General features: G+C 42.9%; 1 protein-coding gene across 1 annotated transcript in view; it reads right to left on the minus strand.

The window, feature by feature from the left end:
- The window catches only part of CABCOCO1 (ciliary associated calcium binding coiled-coil 1), a 166,397-nt gene that overhangs the window by 21,667 nt on the left and 127,584 nt on the right, over positions 1–17,146 (minus strand). The window contains exons 7-8 of the mRNA XM_033942110.1: positions 16,564–16,698; positions 8,117–8,260 (exon numbers count right to left, since the gene is read on the minus strand). Coding sequence (XP_033798001.1) covers positions 8,117–8,260; positions 16,564–16,698 — 279 coding nt within the window. The remainder of the gene's footprint in view (positions 1–8,116; positions 8,261–16,563; positions 16,699–17,146) is intronic.

The following is a 17,146-nucleotide window of genomic DNA, read 5'->3' on the forward strand; positions in this document are numbered from 1 at the left end:
TTGGCAACTTAAACCCCAGAGAGAAGGGCTGGGAAATTATCCCCAGGGAAAGGCTGCAGGTATTTTGGCAGACTTGCAGAGAGGGGGATGGGAAGCACAGCCTGGTAGTAATGAGGAAACGTTAAGCCAGAGTTCCCATGAGGGTGAATGGGAAATGTGCAGTGTCCTGAGTGATAATATAAGTGAAGAGGACATGGACCTGGGGGAATACGGTATGTGAAAGTCCTCAGCTAATCTCAAGAAGAACGTTCTCCCATTGTTTATTTGTTTCACCCGGAAGCCAGAGCAGTGCTGGCAAAGCTAATTAAGTGATAAAAACGTATCAAGAAGATAAAGAGAGCTGAGAGGGGAAAAGGCTTGACACAAGCCGTGCTCAGCTATAAAAGCCAGAAGGTGTTAAGGTCCAGAGAGATCAATAAATCCCAGTGGGGATACGAGCCAAGGAAGGCATGGAACTGATATAATATTTTGATGTTATAGTATTTTTCCTTTTGATAAGGAGGGGCAATCCAGCTCCTCAGTAAAACACCTGAGACTCACCTGGACTGTAATATAATAGTGTGCAGGATGCACCCAAAGGACTTTAACCAACCAAGGTGAATGTTTTCTTTTTGCTTCTGTTTTCTTTTCTCTGTACTTTGGGACACTAATAAACCTGGTACTGTTTTTCAAGGAATCCGGGTCTTCCTTTCACCACTATATAAAAGGCGTACTAAAATTCTTACTTGTGGTCCGGGCCGGAGTTTCTCACCTACTCGGGGACGGGCCCGGCCACAGCGTAAACTCAAAATTACTAAACAGGTCTACTGAGCCATCCCTTGTCTGTAGCTGAGGGCCGAGTACACCTTCCAGGAGTCCAAACAACCACAGGTTTGACCTCCCATTCTTCCATTTTTCACTCAGTGTCCAAAACTGTGTATGCAAGGCCTGTTTGGCAGTGCTCTCCATCTCTGTCCAGTCCTCTAAAGTTGCAGCCCTCTGACTCTGCATCGGTGACACATATTATCAGGCTCTCAAAACTTTCTCAAAATTTGGAAAGCTGTGTTTGCACAATTTCAGTCTCAGTTTTCCTTATCTCCTGCAAGACTAGTGCAAAGCAATCCTCTTGATCCATGATGTTATCCAGCATCTCTCTTAAAACCACCACTTCTGCTGGATCAACCCACTTACCAGTAATGTTCTTCCACCTGCTCTGTTATTTGCAGCATAAATCTCTTTGATGGCTCTCAAAGTTTTCCCTTTTACCAGCTTTGTTATGTTTTACAATACTGAAACCTTCTGCCCAATGTGCCCTACCTACACAGATGCAGGAAGTTGTGTCAGAAGAGTCAGGGAAAAGCAGAGGAGAATGCTTCTGGAGCCAACCAGAGGTAGCCTGCTTTCTTTGCTGGTTGTGAAGGACTGCTGAGGGGGAAAAAGGAAGATCCTGGACCTCGTGAGGAAGAGGGAAGAAGAAAAATACTGGACTGTGTGGGGTAGGGAACAGGACAGGAAGTAATATAGCTTGTTCTACTGAAACTGGGGTGATAAGCCATTTTTTGGGGGGGTGGCATTTGCCACTCCGTAGCGACATCTATGTTAGCAGGTTGGAGTCTAGATGCCAAAGCCACCATAGGAATAGAAGTAGAAGTCAGGGTCCCGCTGGGGACAAGCAATCACAACATGGTCAACTTTAAACTTGACATCGGGAAAAGGAAACGTACCAAAACCTTAACCACGACCTTAAACATTAAAAAGGGAAGATACGATAGCATGAGAGCCATGGTGAAACAACGGCTCAAGAAAAAGATGGACAAAGTTAAAACGGTAGATCAGGCATGGTCCCTACTGAAAAATACTATCACGGAAGCACAAAATCTCTACATTCTGCGGATTTCCAAAGAAAGGAAAATTAAAGGCAAAGGAGAACCGGCATGGCTTACTAGAGAGGTGAAAGAAGCCATAAAAGAAAAGGACTCCTTTAAAAAATGGAAACGCACGAAAACAACCGAAGCTTGGAACAAGCACAAAGATGATCCCTCCCTTTATCCCTCTTTCTTGGAATTCCTCAAACCCTAATACCACCAGATCTTCCCACAAATTAAAACTATCTTTCCCCTCGCTAAAAGGCATTTCCCACACAGGAAAGCTAGGGACCTCCCTTCACTTCAAAATCACTGAGCTCTGGAACAACCTTACCTCCCCTCTTCGGAACTTGAGCTCTCTCCAAGTTTTCCGCAAACATCTGAAAACCTGGCTTTTCTCAAAAAATGTAAGTCTCCCTCCAACTTAGGAATCAAGGAAACTCTTATATCTTGGCATCCCAAGTCCTCTAAATTTTCTTCACACTTCTACCTCTAACCCTCTATTGTAGTTCCTACTGTAAACCGCGTTGAGCTCTACGAACGTGGAGATGATGCGGTATACAAACCTAAGGATTAGATTAGATTAGATGATCAGAAGAAATGTCACAAGGCGGTGAAGGATGCCAAAAAGGAATATGAGGAGAAAATAGCGTAAAAGGCCAAAAATTTCAAGCCCTTCTTTAGATACGTAAAAGGAAAAAAACCTGCAAAAGAGGCGGTGGGACTGCTGGATGACCAGGGAAGAAAAGGGTACATCAAGGAAGACAAACAAATTGCAGACAGACTAAATTCCTTATTTGCGTCTGTCTTTACGAAGGAGGACACCACAACAATACCAGAAGCAGTGAAAGTGTTCAAAGGAGTAATAGAGGACAGCCTCACCATAGTAGAAGTGGACTTGGACCAGATATACTACCAGATCAACAATCTTAAAAGCGACAAATCCCCTGGACCTGATGGAATTCACCTGAGAGTCTTAAAAGAACTGAAGGTTGAAATCGGAGAGCTTTTGCAAAAACTTGCCAACCTGTCAATTAGAACTGGACAGATACCGGACGATTGGAAGATAGCAAACGTCATGCCAATTTTAAAAAAAGGATCAAGAGGCGAACCGGGCAACTACAGACCTCTGAGTCTTACGTCTGTCCCTGGAAAGATGGTTGAAGCACTGATTAAAGATAGCATAATCCGGCACTTGGATACACACGACCTGATGAGAGCCAGTTAACATGGCTTCAGGAAAGGGAAATCATGTTTGACAAATTTACTTCAATTTTTTGAGACCGTGAACAAACAAATTGATAATGGAGAACTGGTGGACATAATATACTTGGACTTCCAGAAAGCGTTCAACAAGGTTCCACATGAAAGACTTCTCGGGAAACTACAAAGCCATGGAATAGAGGGAGATATACTAAGATGGATAGGCAAATGGCTGGAGAACAGAAAGCAGAGAGTGGGCATAAATGGTAAGTTCTCAGACTGGGAGAAAGTGACTAGCAGTGTGCTCCAAGGCTCGGTACTTGAGCCTATCTTATTTAATATTTTCATCAATGACCAAGAAGGAACATCCAGTGAGATTATCAAGTTTGCAGACGACACAAAGCTATGCCGGACAATCAGATTGCAGAAGGATAGCGAGGAACTCCAGAGTGACTTGTGTCAGGCGGAGAAATGGCAGATGAAGTTTAATGTGGAAAAGTGCAAAGTAATGCATTTAGGCAGAAAGAACAAGGAACATGAGTACAGAATGTCAGGTGCAACTCTGGGTAAGAGCAAACAAGAAAAGGACCTGGGTGTACTGATAGGACCCTGAAACCGTCGGCACAATGTACGGCAGCGGCAAAGAAAGCAAATAGAATGTTAGGCATGATAAAGAAAGGAATCACGAGTAGATCGGAGAAAGTTATAATGCCGCTTTATAAAGCAATGGTCAGACCACACTTGGAATACTGTGTCCAACAATGGTCTCCCAACCTAAAGAAGGATATAAAACTGCTGGAGAGGGTGCAGAGACGAGCAACGAAGCTAATAAAAGGTATGGAGAACTTGGAATACGAGGAATGATTTTAGAGACTGGGATTGTTCTCCCTTGAGAAAAGGAGACTGCGATTGGATATGATCAAGACTTTCAAAATACTGAATGGAATTGACAAAATAGAGCAGGAAAAAAAATTATTTACAATGTCCAATGTGACACGGACAAGAGGACATCGACTGAAGCTAAGGGGGGACAAGTTCAGGACAAATATTAGGAAGTTCTGCTTCACGCAATGAGTGGTGGACACCTGGAATACTCTCCCAGAAGAGGCTATTGCAGAATCCACCATTCTAGGATTTAAAAGCAAACTAGATGCCTTACGAGAGGCAAAGAGGGATATGGGTGACTAAAATTATGCCAGGTGTACACCTGGCTGAGTCTCTGCTTGTGCGGATCGCCGGACTTGATCTGGAGATGGCAGTTCTTATGTTCTTACGGGGCTCTACTAAAAGTGAGGAAAAAATCTGAGGGGAGCCCTGGACGGGAACCTGAAGCACCTGCCACAATCCTGACATGGCAGGAAAAGATCCCCCACCTGAGGGCTCTGATACTATGAGTAGAACACAGCCACACAAACTATACCAGTACATCAGCTGGGAAGGAAGATGAAAATTAAAAGTTGTAGCAAAGAGAGAATCAATGGTAAGGATATCAGTCTCTCTGATAAGAAATCCACTAAAATTCAGCAGTACTCAACCCCTACCTGTAGGAAAGTTGTCTATAGCAGTGAATCTGCATTGTTTGAGCCTCTTATTTTATTTTGGCTCGGAGGAAGGAGAAGTCAATGGTGGAGGGAGGGGGGAAGGAGGGAGGACCTAGAACCACCAGGTGTACCCTAAGATAGACACCAGCACAAGCCTCATCATCTCCAGATTGAACTGAACCAGAAGCCATGCTTCCCAAAAGGGACCAGAAGTTGTGGGGAAATACTAAAGGACTGGAATGCATATCATCCTATATAACAGAGTTCAGTTGCTGTCCTTTATCTCCGCCTGCTGGTAGATGGTTATAACCCACAAATTTCTGGATTCGTATGCTGTGGATGACAAGGAAGTGATGGAAACAGGATGATGGAGAGTGACTGGTAGGAGATGTGGGTGTGGGTTGAGATTGGCTGGTATAGGGTTGGGAGACTACACGAACAGGAGGAAAAGTATATGGGAGAGAAGTTGAGGAGAAAGAGAATTATAGAAGAGATTTTGGGTTACTACGAAGAGAAAGCAGACCTTATTTTGGTAACACAAGCTGCTTTTGGTGCTGAGCTTGGCTGCCCAACTAGTGCCTGGGATGTACCTCCCCTTGTCCAGGGCATTGGTTGCTTTGTCTCTTAATGGCCCCAATTCTCATACTGCAGGTCTGGGTTTGTTGTTGTTTGTTTTTTTTTTGCCAAAATGATCCCCCATGAATAACAGTGAAGATCACAGGAACAGTGAGACCTTCAGAGATTAGTCTACCATTAATTACACAGGTTTTTTTTTACCTGTTCCTGGGGTTATTTGGGGCGCCGATTCAGAAAGTTGCATTGGATAGACCAGAGGTCTCAAAGTCCCTCCTTGAGGGCCGCAACCCAGTAGAGTTTTCAGGATTTCCCCAATGAATATGCATGCATGCACTGCTTTCAATGCATAAACTGACTAGATTGCGGCCCTCAAGGAGGGACTTTGAGATCCTTGGGATAGACGGTATCAGCTCTAGTTTCTTAGAAATGCTTTTTATGCCTTTGGGATAGTAGAGCCAAAAATGAACATTGGTCATAAAAAGATTGGCCTAAATTAATCTAAACTAAACCTTAGGTTGTATACTGCATCATTTCTACATTAGCAAAGCTCGACACGGTTAACAAGGGTTAGGGTAGAAAGGAACTCCAGTGAAGGGAAAAGACAAAATGAAGAGAAAATTTAGGACAGAGTAACCAGAGAGAGGAAGAGTTACATATTTGAAAATAACCAGGTTTTCAGATGTTTACAGAAGAGTTGGAGGGAGCTCAGATTCCTAAGAGGGGAGGTAAGATTGTTCCAGAGCTCAGTGATTCTGAAAGGGAGGGAGGAACCTAGTTTTCCTACAAGGGAAACGCCTTTTAGAGAGGGAATATATGGTGGTTGGAGGACAAAACGTAATCAATGAATCTTTGGTAGCACAAATTAGAATCATACTGCCTCCACTACATATAAAGAAAGTCCTGATGAAACAATTTGTAAATGCTTTGAATAAAGACGGTTCGTGCATTAAATATGTGGAGGGGCATAATATAAAGGGACGTCTAAGTCCGTTTTCGTCTAGCTCGCAAGTCGTCCAAAGTAAAAAAAACAGCCTAGAACACATTTTTGAAAAATACGCCCAAAATTTTTTTTCTTTCGAAAATCGTCTAATTATATGTTCTGCAGATCTGATTTTCCAAGTCGCTAAATCGTTCATCTTTATACCACATTTCGTCCAAGTCAAAAACGCCTAGAACAAGCCCTGTTGGACGTGGGAGGGGACTGCAAAGTGATGGACTGAACACACAGACATGGCACCTAAATAGTGGGGTACCTTACAGGGCACTGCTGTGAACTTCACAAGAAGGGTGCCATGTCTTCACCTCACTACAGCTCTCTTATAGGTCATGGTGAGCTCCCCAAACCACCTCCAGAATCTCCTAAATTCACTTATCTACCACCCCAATAGCCCTTATGGCTGCAGGAGCCACTTATATGCCAGTAAAAAAAGGGTTTTGGGGATGTATAGGAGAGTGCACATGTTTACGGATCAATGCAGTGATTACAGGGGCTTATGGGCATGGGTTCTCCTCTCCATGAGTCCCTAACCCAACCTCAAGATGGCTTAAGCCGCCTCTGTGCTGGACGACTAGGCTTTCCTATGCCAGGCTGCAAGGTGATGATGGTCTGGAGGCTGAATTTTAAAGGTGTGATTAATATTTTTATGGGGGTGGGGGGGTTGGTGATCACTGGGGTAGTGTGTGGGGGTTTGTTTTATGTGTTTGCAGTGCTTATCTGGTGACTTTAGGTGGGTTTTTGTGACTTAGACCATGTTTTACATGGTCTAAGTCACAACGTCCAAGTTCCGTCGATCCTGGGCTGTATAACTTTCGGTTATACATGCTGTACGACTAAGTCTAAGCCGGCCCACGTCCCGCCCAACTCTCGCCCTTGACACTCCTCCTGAAACGCCCCATTTAGCTTTGGTCGTTCAGCGGCACTATGAAGGCCTAGGTCGTTTAGAAATACGTCCAAAACCCGTTTTTCATATCGGCACTTGGACGTATTTGGATAATGTTCGTCCAAGTGCTGACTTAGGCTGGTTTTTGGATGTTTTTCTCTTTCGATTATGAGCCCCATAGCACATATGTTACCTGGAATTACCATGGAAAAACTGAAGGCAGGAATTTTCGATGGTCCACAGATCAGACAACTTATAAATGACCAACATTTCATAGCATCAATGAATGAAACTGAATCATGTGCCTTGTCTGCCTTTGCTCTTGTTGTGAAAAACTTTCTTGATAACAAGGAGGCAAACAACTACATACAATTAGTAGCTCTTTCATTTCAACAGGCTTGGCTGTAACTTAAGTGTTAAAGTCCATTATCTGCACAGTCACTTAGACTGCTTTGCAGAGAACCTTGGTGACAAGCAAAGAGTAAGGTAAAAGATTTCACCAAGACATAAAAACAATGGAAGCCAGATACCAAGGAAGATAATGACAGACTATTGTTGGAATCTTATGTGGGATTGTCCTGGCAGATCCCACTCTCGAAAGTCTTATAAAAGGAGCTTCTTGTGTATCAAATGACTGGAAAGTTTGTATGATAAACTTAAGTTTTTGGTATGAAATAAGTAGATTTTCATGTTGTACACTTTTCTATTAATTTTTATGTTTCCTTCATGCTTAAAGATATTAATTTTAACACTACATTAAAATATCCTGATTTTTTTAAATGGGTGAGCACAGTGAAGAGTGGTATACGGCACATGCTCTGTTTCTTGAAAACTAGAGCTGATAGGAGAAAACTGGTTCCATGTTTGGAATCAGGTCAAATATACCCCAAAACAGGTCTAACATTTGAGGCACAAAACAGTGTTGGCCTGCATTATCACCTCTATAATACTTCTACACATTTGCAGCATTCCTTAAATAAAAATAATACTGTTGTTATTTTGAGATACATAGAACTTATATTTCTAATCAGAACATTGTCAATATTTAAATTAAGAGTCCATGATTCCATACCTGAAGATTGTCAATAACTTGCTTTGTTAATTGACCCAGTACAGACTTCACATCATCAATCGTAAAACTGGAAAGAGAATCTGATCCTGAAGCAGCAGAACTTGGCTGCTTTTCTTCTGGACTCTTTTTTTCTATAGCAACGATCTAATAAATAAAAGTATTTAAACATATACATTATATACAGTGGAACCTTGGTTTGCAAGCATAATTCATTCCAGAAGCATGCTCATAAACCACAGTGCTCGTATATCAAAGAAACTTTCCCCATAGGAGTTAATGGAAACCCGGGTGATTTGTTCCACATCCCAAAAAGACCTCCCACCCACCCCCCCCGATGCCACTGGCGCACTTCCACTCCACCCCACCATATCCCAAAAAGACCCCCCCCCCACCCCTGAGGCCACTGGCATGCTTCCCCTAGGAACTGGCTTCAAACCCCCCTCCCAAGAACTGCCATCGCCTCCCCCCGCCCATCTGTCTGCCCAAACCCTTACCGCGATCTGGCACTGGCACGCAGCACCAACCCACAGGACATGCCGGTGCACATGCTCAAAGCTTTCTGGCTCCTGCTCTCTCCGAGATTCTAATGAAGAGAGCGGGAGCCAAAAGGCCTTGAGCATGCACAGATGCTCAAGGCCTAGCAGAGATCACAGGCAGGTTGCAGGCTCTTTCGGCACTGGCACGTCCTGTGGGTTGGTGCTGCGTGCTGGTGCCCGATCATGGTAAGGGTTAGGGTGGGCAGACGGGGGAGTGGGGGAGGGTGATGCTGGTTCTCGGGGGTGAGGGCTCGCATATTGAGTCAATGCTCGGTTTGCAAAACAAGATTTGTGAGAGTGTTTTGCTTGTCTTGCAAAACACTCGCAAACCGAGGTATGACTGTATATAAATAAATCTTCCTATATATCCATATTTACATTTTTTGTTTCAAATTCTGAAAGCAAATTACTGCAGTGAATGCTAATTTTCCAGCTTATGGAGAACTTCAATTTGATAATGACCAGACTCTGAGTTAATACAGATTGTATTCTGATAATCTATGAAGTTACTGTTCCTCAAGGAATGTAAAGATTTTGCACAAAATGTTATGAATAAAATATTTTAAAATCATACAGAATTCTACATATTATATCTATCAATACAATACAATATAACCAATATCTTCAAGTAGTAATTAAATTTGAAAACAGAAAAAAAGTTCTTATTCAAAGAAGCTAACTTTCTTAAATCTTTGATGCAGAATTCTTCCAGGACTATGGTAACTAGGTGTCTGATTTTCAGTGCTTTTACTTTAACTGGGAGATGTTCTGCTGATGTTTTGCAGCTGCCAATACTTGTGCCCAGTCCCTCCTGCTCGCAGGCCCGCCATTCCAAAATGGCAGACCTTCCCCTTCTCAGTGCATCCTAAGGCCCAGATTGACTCAGATGCTCCCTGCGAGGGGCCTTAAGTGTCTGAGCTAATCTGGGCCTTAGGTCTCCTGCCTGGTGCATCCTGGAATACAGAGGGAGGAGCCTAAAGCCCTGATTGGTTCAGACACCTAAGGCCCCTCCCCTGGGACAGGCCTTAGGTGGGCTCAGATGCCAGATCTGAGCCAATCGAGGCCTTAGCCCCCTCCCCCCCCCCCCCCCGTGCATCACAGGATGCACTGGGAAGGAAAAGACCCACCATTTTAGAGTGGTGGGCCTTTGAGCAGGAGGGACTGGGCATCCCTCTTGCTGTCATCTTAATGTAGAGGTACGAGGTGGTTTGGGGGGCATCCCTCCTGCTGATTTTTTTGTAAAGTGGGAGGGAGGGTCAGCTTGGGGGGGGGCACGGCAGCAGGAGGGAGTGAGCATCCATCTTGCTGATTTTTATTGAAGTACAGGGAGGGGGGTTCTGGAGGGGGTTGGTCCAGCTCGGTACAGGGGGTTTCAAGTCAGTAAGAGGAAGTGGACATCCCTCCTGCCTCTATTTTGGTTCTGGGTCTGAGGGTTGTTAGGGGGGGGGGGGGAGGCACGCATTTGTTTTTAATGGGGATAAATATTGTGCGTAACACATGCACAGCATCTATGCATTTAAAAGAAAAAGCCTCAAAAATCTGAGTGGAAGGAGGCTGCTTTGGAGCTTCCCCTGCCGCTCAGCTGTTCAGGCTTCTCCAAACCGGCTCTGCATATGTACAAGAGCTGGTTTCTAAGCGAGCAATCGGATGGGATTATGAATGTCCTTCGCAAAACTCATTTGCTTGGACAGCTGTTTGAGCATCGATTGTGGTTTAGAAACTGGTCCCCCCCCCAAAAAAAAAAAAATCAGCCCACAGCGACCTGTACGGTCTTAACGACTGTTTTAATGTATTTAGTCCTAAGTTCTACAGAGTGGAGGTGGCAGCACAAAAGGACTTTTCTTTTGGGTCTGTGGTGCTCGAAGCAGGCTTTTCTATCCTTCCCTAGGCTCAAGGGACTGCTTTGGACTCATGTGCTTTTTGTACTGGAATGAAAGATTAGGTTCTTACTGCGATAATTTTCTTTCCAATAGAAAAGCACATGAGACCTGAAGCCCCGTCCTATCAATTTTCAGTGTAGCCTGGTTTTAGCCTCAGACAGGTATGTTTCTGCAAAGGCTTGTCCAATAATACTCAAGCAAAACAAAGCTACTGCTTCAGAGATACTGGAGTGTCTATATAGGATTGCTCTTGACCAGATCAGAGCCAAACAAGTTGCACGCAAATAGGCGGTTTTCTTTCAGCCTTGTTGATACTATGTTGCATTTGTTAATGATTTGTGCTCTCTTTTAGAGCAGATCAAAAGTATGTGAATGGGAAGTTCCCTTGCCACTCCTTGTTGTTTCTCCTCTTTCAGGAGTTATCTCTGCTTTGGTACAAACTGTGGAGAGGGGGCAGTGTCAAGTGATGCAGGGAGATGGAGCTGTAAAAGTAGATGCCTTCTCCATTCCTTGAGGGTAAAGATGCACTATCCACAGGTTCAGGACTCATGTATTTTTCTACTGGAAAAACTATCTGTTATCCATCTATGCAAACCCACAATATTAACTATACAGTAAGCTGTGTGGGACCATGATGCTCTGCACATTGCAACTGCTTTCTCCTCAATAACCTACATTGGTTGTTGTTGGAGGCTCAGATCTAGTTCAAACTATGTACAATGATTTACAAGATACTGTAAAAATATACTTCTCCCTCGGAACTCGCAGGGGCCGGACCGCGAAGTGTGAAAAATCACGAATAACTTCTTGGCTGGCTCTGACCAATTCCCGCTTCCCTCCTGCGTCCCCGGAACCTTACCTGGTGGTCTAGCGGTGAAGCAGGGCAGGAGCGATCTTCCTATGCTCCTGCCCCGTGCAGAGCCGTCATCAGAATGGCTGCTGTGAGTTCCCGTTGTAGTCTCGAGACTACAACGGGAACTCAAGGCAGCCATTCTGATGATGGCTGTGCACGGGGCAGGAGCATAGGAAGATCGCTCCTGCCCCGCTTCACCATTAGACCACCAGGTAAGGTTCTGAGGAGGCTTGGACAGCTTAAAAATAGCCAAAAAATGAAAATAGTTTTTTTGTAAAAAAATTGCGAATAACCGAATCCACGGATGCTGAAACCGCGGATTCGGAAGGAGAAGTGTATATGGAAAAGCACAATATTTGTTAAACTGGATTTGTTTTTCAAAGAGCAGTAGCTCTAAAACTCTATGTGATACTTTATCTTTGTATTTTTCAGATCTTAGGGGGATTTGCTTTAAAAGACTGTTTTCAATGGGGCATTCATACTTGGCATCAGTCACTTGGAATGCACGTCCGTATCATATTAGGAAGCTTCAGAATTATCTGTTATTTCACAAGATGCTCAAGGTTTTTTATTTTAACAAATAATTGTATGTTTGATGGTATTTTAGTTATGTGATTTTAATGTTTATCCCAGGGGGTACCTCGCGCCTTTACTCTTTGGAACTTTATGGTATAAGTGGAATATGAGTATGTTTTGCAATGTAATGTCGTGTAGCTAGGCCCTTACTTGTCTGTTAAATGCTGCCCTTTAAATTGATATTACTGTATACAGACTATCTGTAGCCTGGCAGGAACACTCCCTTTAAATTGTAGCAGAATTACAAGAGGATTATGTTTGTTTCTGAGTTACCAGGCTTGTGATAGAAACAAACCTGGGTATATAATTGACGCACAACCCAATAAAGAGTTTTGGCAACAGAGGTGTTCACATGAGTAGAGCGTGGGGGAGCGACATGGACAGAAAACTCAACCCCAAATAAGATGAAACCCCCCACTACATTCCCAAAAAGCAACAAGCAAATACAAAAAAATGGTGTGCTGTCCAACTAAATGAAACGTGCATTATACTTCAACATATCATAATTTTTGTTGTTGCATGCACAAAAATAGGAGAAAAATACCTCAGTTTGTCCGGTGCAGAACCTATATAATCATGTACAGTACTGCAAACACCAAGGACTACCACTTATAATCATCATTTAAAAAAAAAAACAAAAAACCTCCTATGAAACATTTATTAATAGCTGTATTTCTTTATTTGGTTTGAATTCTAGTATACAATGGACTCTTTTCTTTTAGTTTTTATTTTTAATGAAGTATGCTGTTTTTTGAATAACCTACACTGTTGTCATTTTGAGATCATTTTTTTATTAAGCGATCTTTGAGATGCACGTCACAATGACGTGGCTTGCAGCTATTTTGTATTGTTTTTTGTGTTTTTTTTTTAAAGCTTGGCCAACATTTTTTTTTTTTATGGCTTAGTGGACAGTTTACCTGACAGTGCAGCCACAGATATGTTTTTTTTTTAGTTTGTCCTGATCGACCTCACTGTTGGTTGCATTGCATTATTGTTTTAAAGCCTAGCAATGTGAGTTGATGGACATCTTTTCTGTTTTTAGCAGTGACAATTCCCAAGAACGTTAGCAAGTCTGTTGGCATGGAACTAAAGGACAGCAGTTTCCCTTGAAGAAGCCATTTGGTGAAACAAAGATCCCTGTTGATTTATTTTTCCAGATTACTGCTGTCATTTTGATTCAGTATCACCAATTTTGTGAACTGCATGAAAAAATGGATATTTATAAGTATGAAGATGTTTCAAACAAATGATACATCCGCTATAATAAAACCCTAAGCACGCATGCACACTTCAAACGGCGTGATCCCTGCCTCTGTGGTGCCGCATGCGCAGTAGAAGTCTGAGGCGATTTGTGATGCTTGCGGTGGTTTCCCCAGCAACGTTCCTGCCCCGATCTCTGACGCTGGCTGACTTCTGATGGACCAGCAGCAGCAGCGGCCGCGGGGCATTTGCTAGACCTGTCCACTTCGATAATGCGAGGCGGGCCGGCCTAGCAAAAGCCCCGAGGCGTCCCGGCCTAGCGGATGCTGGACAGGGAGCAGGTAAGGGAGAAGGGGTACTACTGCGACATTCCTGCCTCAGGACGCAAGGAGCCAAAACACAGTTCTAGAGCCCAATACCACATTAGAAAAAGCTATATCCAGGCTCAATTCCCAGCCCACAGCATCACAGTATCCGTGGTCTCCATTTCATTTCAGGAACGGAAGGGCAGAACAGGAGCTTCCCACATGCAAAAGGCAAAGGAAGAGGCATTGCAGATGCCGGTCTCCTGCCGCCCAGAAAATCACCTATGGCTGACTTGGCCCAATGCCCGTATGGGCTGCTTCCTCCCCCTTCTGACAGCTCAGATGGCCACAGCCTCCAGCTGTTCTCGGCACCGACCACGTAGAGGGAAAATAACAGCTGGCAAACCGAGCTGGGAAATGGCACCTACCACGCATGTGTACAGCGCAGGCCAGTGAGTAGGGAAGGGGGTACTGCTGGACAGGGGGGAGGTAAACAGAAAGTAGAAGGGGTGCTGCTGGACAAAGGGAGCAGTGAAGGGGTGCTGCTGGACAGGAGGCATCTAAAAGGAAGGGAGAAGGGCTACTGCTGGACAGGGGGAGCAGGGAAGGGATGCTGCTGGACAAGGGGGAGGTAAAAGGAAGGGAAAAGGGCTGATGCTGGACAGGGGGGAGGTAAAAGTAAGGGAAAAGGGAAGACAGACGGGGAGAAAGACAAAGAAAAGAAAAAAGACAGACAGGGGGCAAGGAGAGAGACAGAAAGAAAGAAAGAAAGAAATGCATAAGTCTACACATCTATTCTAGCACCCGTTAATGTAACGGGCTAAAAAACTAGTAGATTAATAAATGTTTCATGGGAGTTTTTTTGGCCAGCGATTATAAGCGGTGGTCCTTGTTTGCGGTACTATACATGTGGATATAGGTGAAGCCGGTTGATATAGTATATCTAGATTTTCAGAAAGTTTTTGATAAAGTTCCTCACAAGAAGCTCCTGAGAAAATTAAAGTGTTATGGGATAGGAGGCAAAGTTCAGTTGTGGATTAGGAATTGGTTATCAGATAGAAAACAGAGGGTAGGGTTAAATGGTCATTTTTCTCAATGGAAGAGAGTAAACACTGAAGTGCCGCAGGGGTCTGTACTGGGACCGGTGCTATTTAACTTGTGGATTGTGAAAAATTGCAGGCTGGAATTAGAAAATTAGAAGACTGGGCTTCCAAATGGCAGATGAAATTTAATGTGGACAAATGCAAAGTGATGCACCTTGGGAAGAATAACCTGAATGAGTTACCGGATGCTAGGGTCTACCTTGGGGATAGCGCCCAATGTGTGGCGGCGGCTAAAAAAGCAAACAGGATGCTAGGAATTATTAAAAAAAGGGATGGCTAACAAGACTAAGAATGTTATAATGCCCCTATATTGCTCCATGGTGTGATCTCATCTGGAGTATTGCATTCAATTCTGGTCTCCTTATCTCAAGAAAAATATAGTGGTGCTAGAAAAGGTTCAAAGAAGAGCGACCAAGATGATAAAGGGGATGGAACTCCTTTCGTATGAGGAAAGACTAAAACAGTTAGGGCTCTTCAGCTTGGGAAAGATTCAGCTGAGGGGAGATATGATTGAAATCTACAAAATCCTGAGTGGAGTAGAATGGGTACAAGTGGATCAATTTTTCACTCCGTCAAAAATTACAAAGACTAGGGGGACACTCGATGAAGTTACAAGAAAATACTTTTAAAACTAATAGGAGGAAATTTTTTTCACGTTGCCAGAGGTTGTGATCTGAGTGGATAGTATAGCTGTTTTAAGAAAGGTTTGGACAAATTTCTGGAGGAAAAGTCTTTATTTATTTATTTATTTATTTATTTATTCGATTTTTTAGCCCGTCCTCTCAAAAGAGCCCAGAACGGGTTACAATGAATATATTGGTGCATTAAAATTATAAGTAAGATAGGTACTTAGAAATTCCCTTACTGTCCCGAAGGCTCACAATCTAACTAAAGTACCAGGAAAAATGACAATTAGAAGAGTAATAAAGAAAGAAAATAGAGATAGAGGAGAAAAATAAGAAAATAAACATACTAATAAGATTACAATGATCTAAAGGAATTTGAAAGGATAAAAAGAGGGGAGATAAGAATAGATGCAGAGGGAGAACCGTTGAAGCAATAGAATTCTGGGGAAATTTAAATGAAATTTGAATGATAAAATAAAACAAAATAAGTGGTAAAATAATAAGTGAGATTAAAAAATATATCATAAACTAAAAAGAAGTGAAAATAAAATCAAAACAGTCAAAACTGAAGTCCAGCTTGAACAGGCCCCCGAGCCAACCATTGGTCCAATGGCCGGACTGCAGCCCTCCTCCGTCGGCTCTCCCCTGCTGGAATGGGGGAGGAGCGAAGACAGTGTCGGGTGCCCCGCTGGAACGGGCCCCCGAGCCGACCGTTGGTCCGGTGGCCGGACTGCAGCCCTCCTCCATCGGCTCTCCCCTGCTGGAATGGTGTTAGATGGTGTTACAGGGTTTGGTTTTGGTCTTTTACTTTTCCCATCTGTAGCAAATACAGTATCCAATGTAAGTTGTTATTGAGAAAGACATGGGGGAAGCCACTACTTGCACAGGATCGATAGCATGGAATATTGCTACTCCTTGGATTTTGGCCAGGTACTAGTGACCTGGACTGGCCACAGTGAGAATGGGCTACTGGGCTTGAAGGACCATTGACCTGACCTAGTGAGGCTATTCTTATGTTCTTATACAGGTTCTACATTAGACCAACTGAGGCCTTTTTCTCCCATTTTTTTAATGCATTAGTATTGTATCTCTATTTGAATTTCAATATTGTTAAATGTGCATATTTTTATATTGTCGCATGGCCGTCCTATTATTTGGTTTGAATTTACTGCTTTTAAATTTATTGTATTTGTATATATTTGGTAATTTTCATCATTCCTTGCTGTTACAACAGTGCAAGTTTTATATTAAATTATGTCTGATGTACATCACTCTGGATGAACCTCTTTATAAAGGCAGTTAATAAATTCCAATAAATAAAATAAATATATATTGAAGCGATTATCAGAAAAATAACAAAGCTCTTACCTCAGTTTTCTGCCTGGTAGGTGAACGTTTTCGATGCTTTGACTTAACACCTGATATCTTAATATCCTGTGGTATGCTTTCCACATGAGGAGCTGATAAAGGGATATCTTTCTGCTTTATATCTTGAACCTCATCCTGTTGGGGCACAAAAAAATTGAAGCAACTTTTGTCAGTGATCATAATTTTCTTTAGCACTGACAAATTAGAATGTTTGCCCACAAAAGATCCAGCCCTTCTGGCTGTTGTTCAAGCTCTCTAGCAGCCATCACAACTCTGAATTTTCTTTATTTATTGTTAAGACCTTGAAATTAATCTGCTAGTGGATGTTGATTTCCAGGCAACATCCACTAGCAGATTATTATGCAGAGCATTGAAATTCCACACCCATATTTATGCTGAGGTTAAAGTTGTTTTGCCCTACAACAATCTTATTCACGACAAGCTATTAATATAATATAGTTAAACTATAGCATGTGCTTCTCATTATCAAAATCAAGAATCTGAAAGCAATTCAGCATATATTAAACTCTTGGATTTCAGTGGTTAGTCATTAGCCTAAAGAGAGATAATATCTTAAAAATAG

Source organism: Geotrypetes seraphini, chromosome 4 (assembly GCF_902459505.1).
Source record: "Geotrypetes seraphini chromosome 4, aGeoSer1.1, whole genome shotgun sequence".
In the NCBI taxonomy this organism is placed as follows: domain Eukaryota; kingdom Metazoa; phylum Chordata; class Amphibia; order Gymnophiona; family Dermophiidae; genus Geotrypetes; species Geotrypetes seraphini.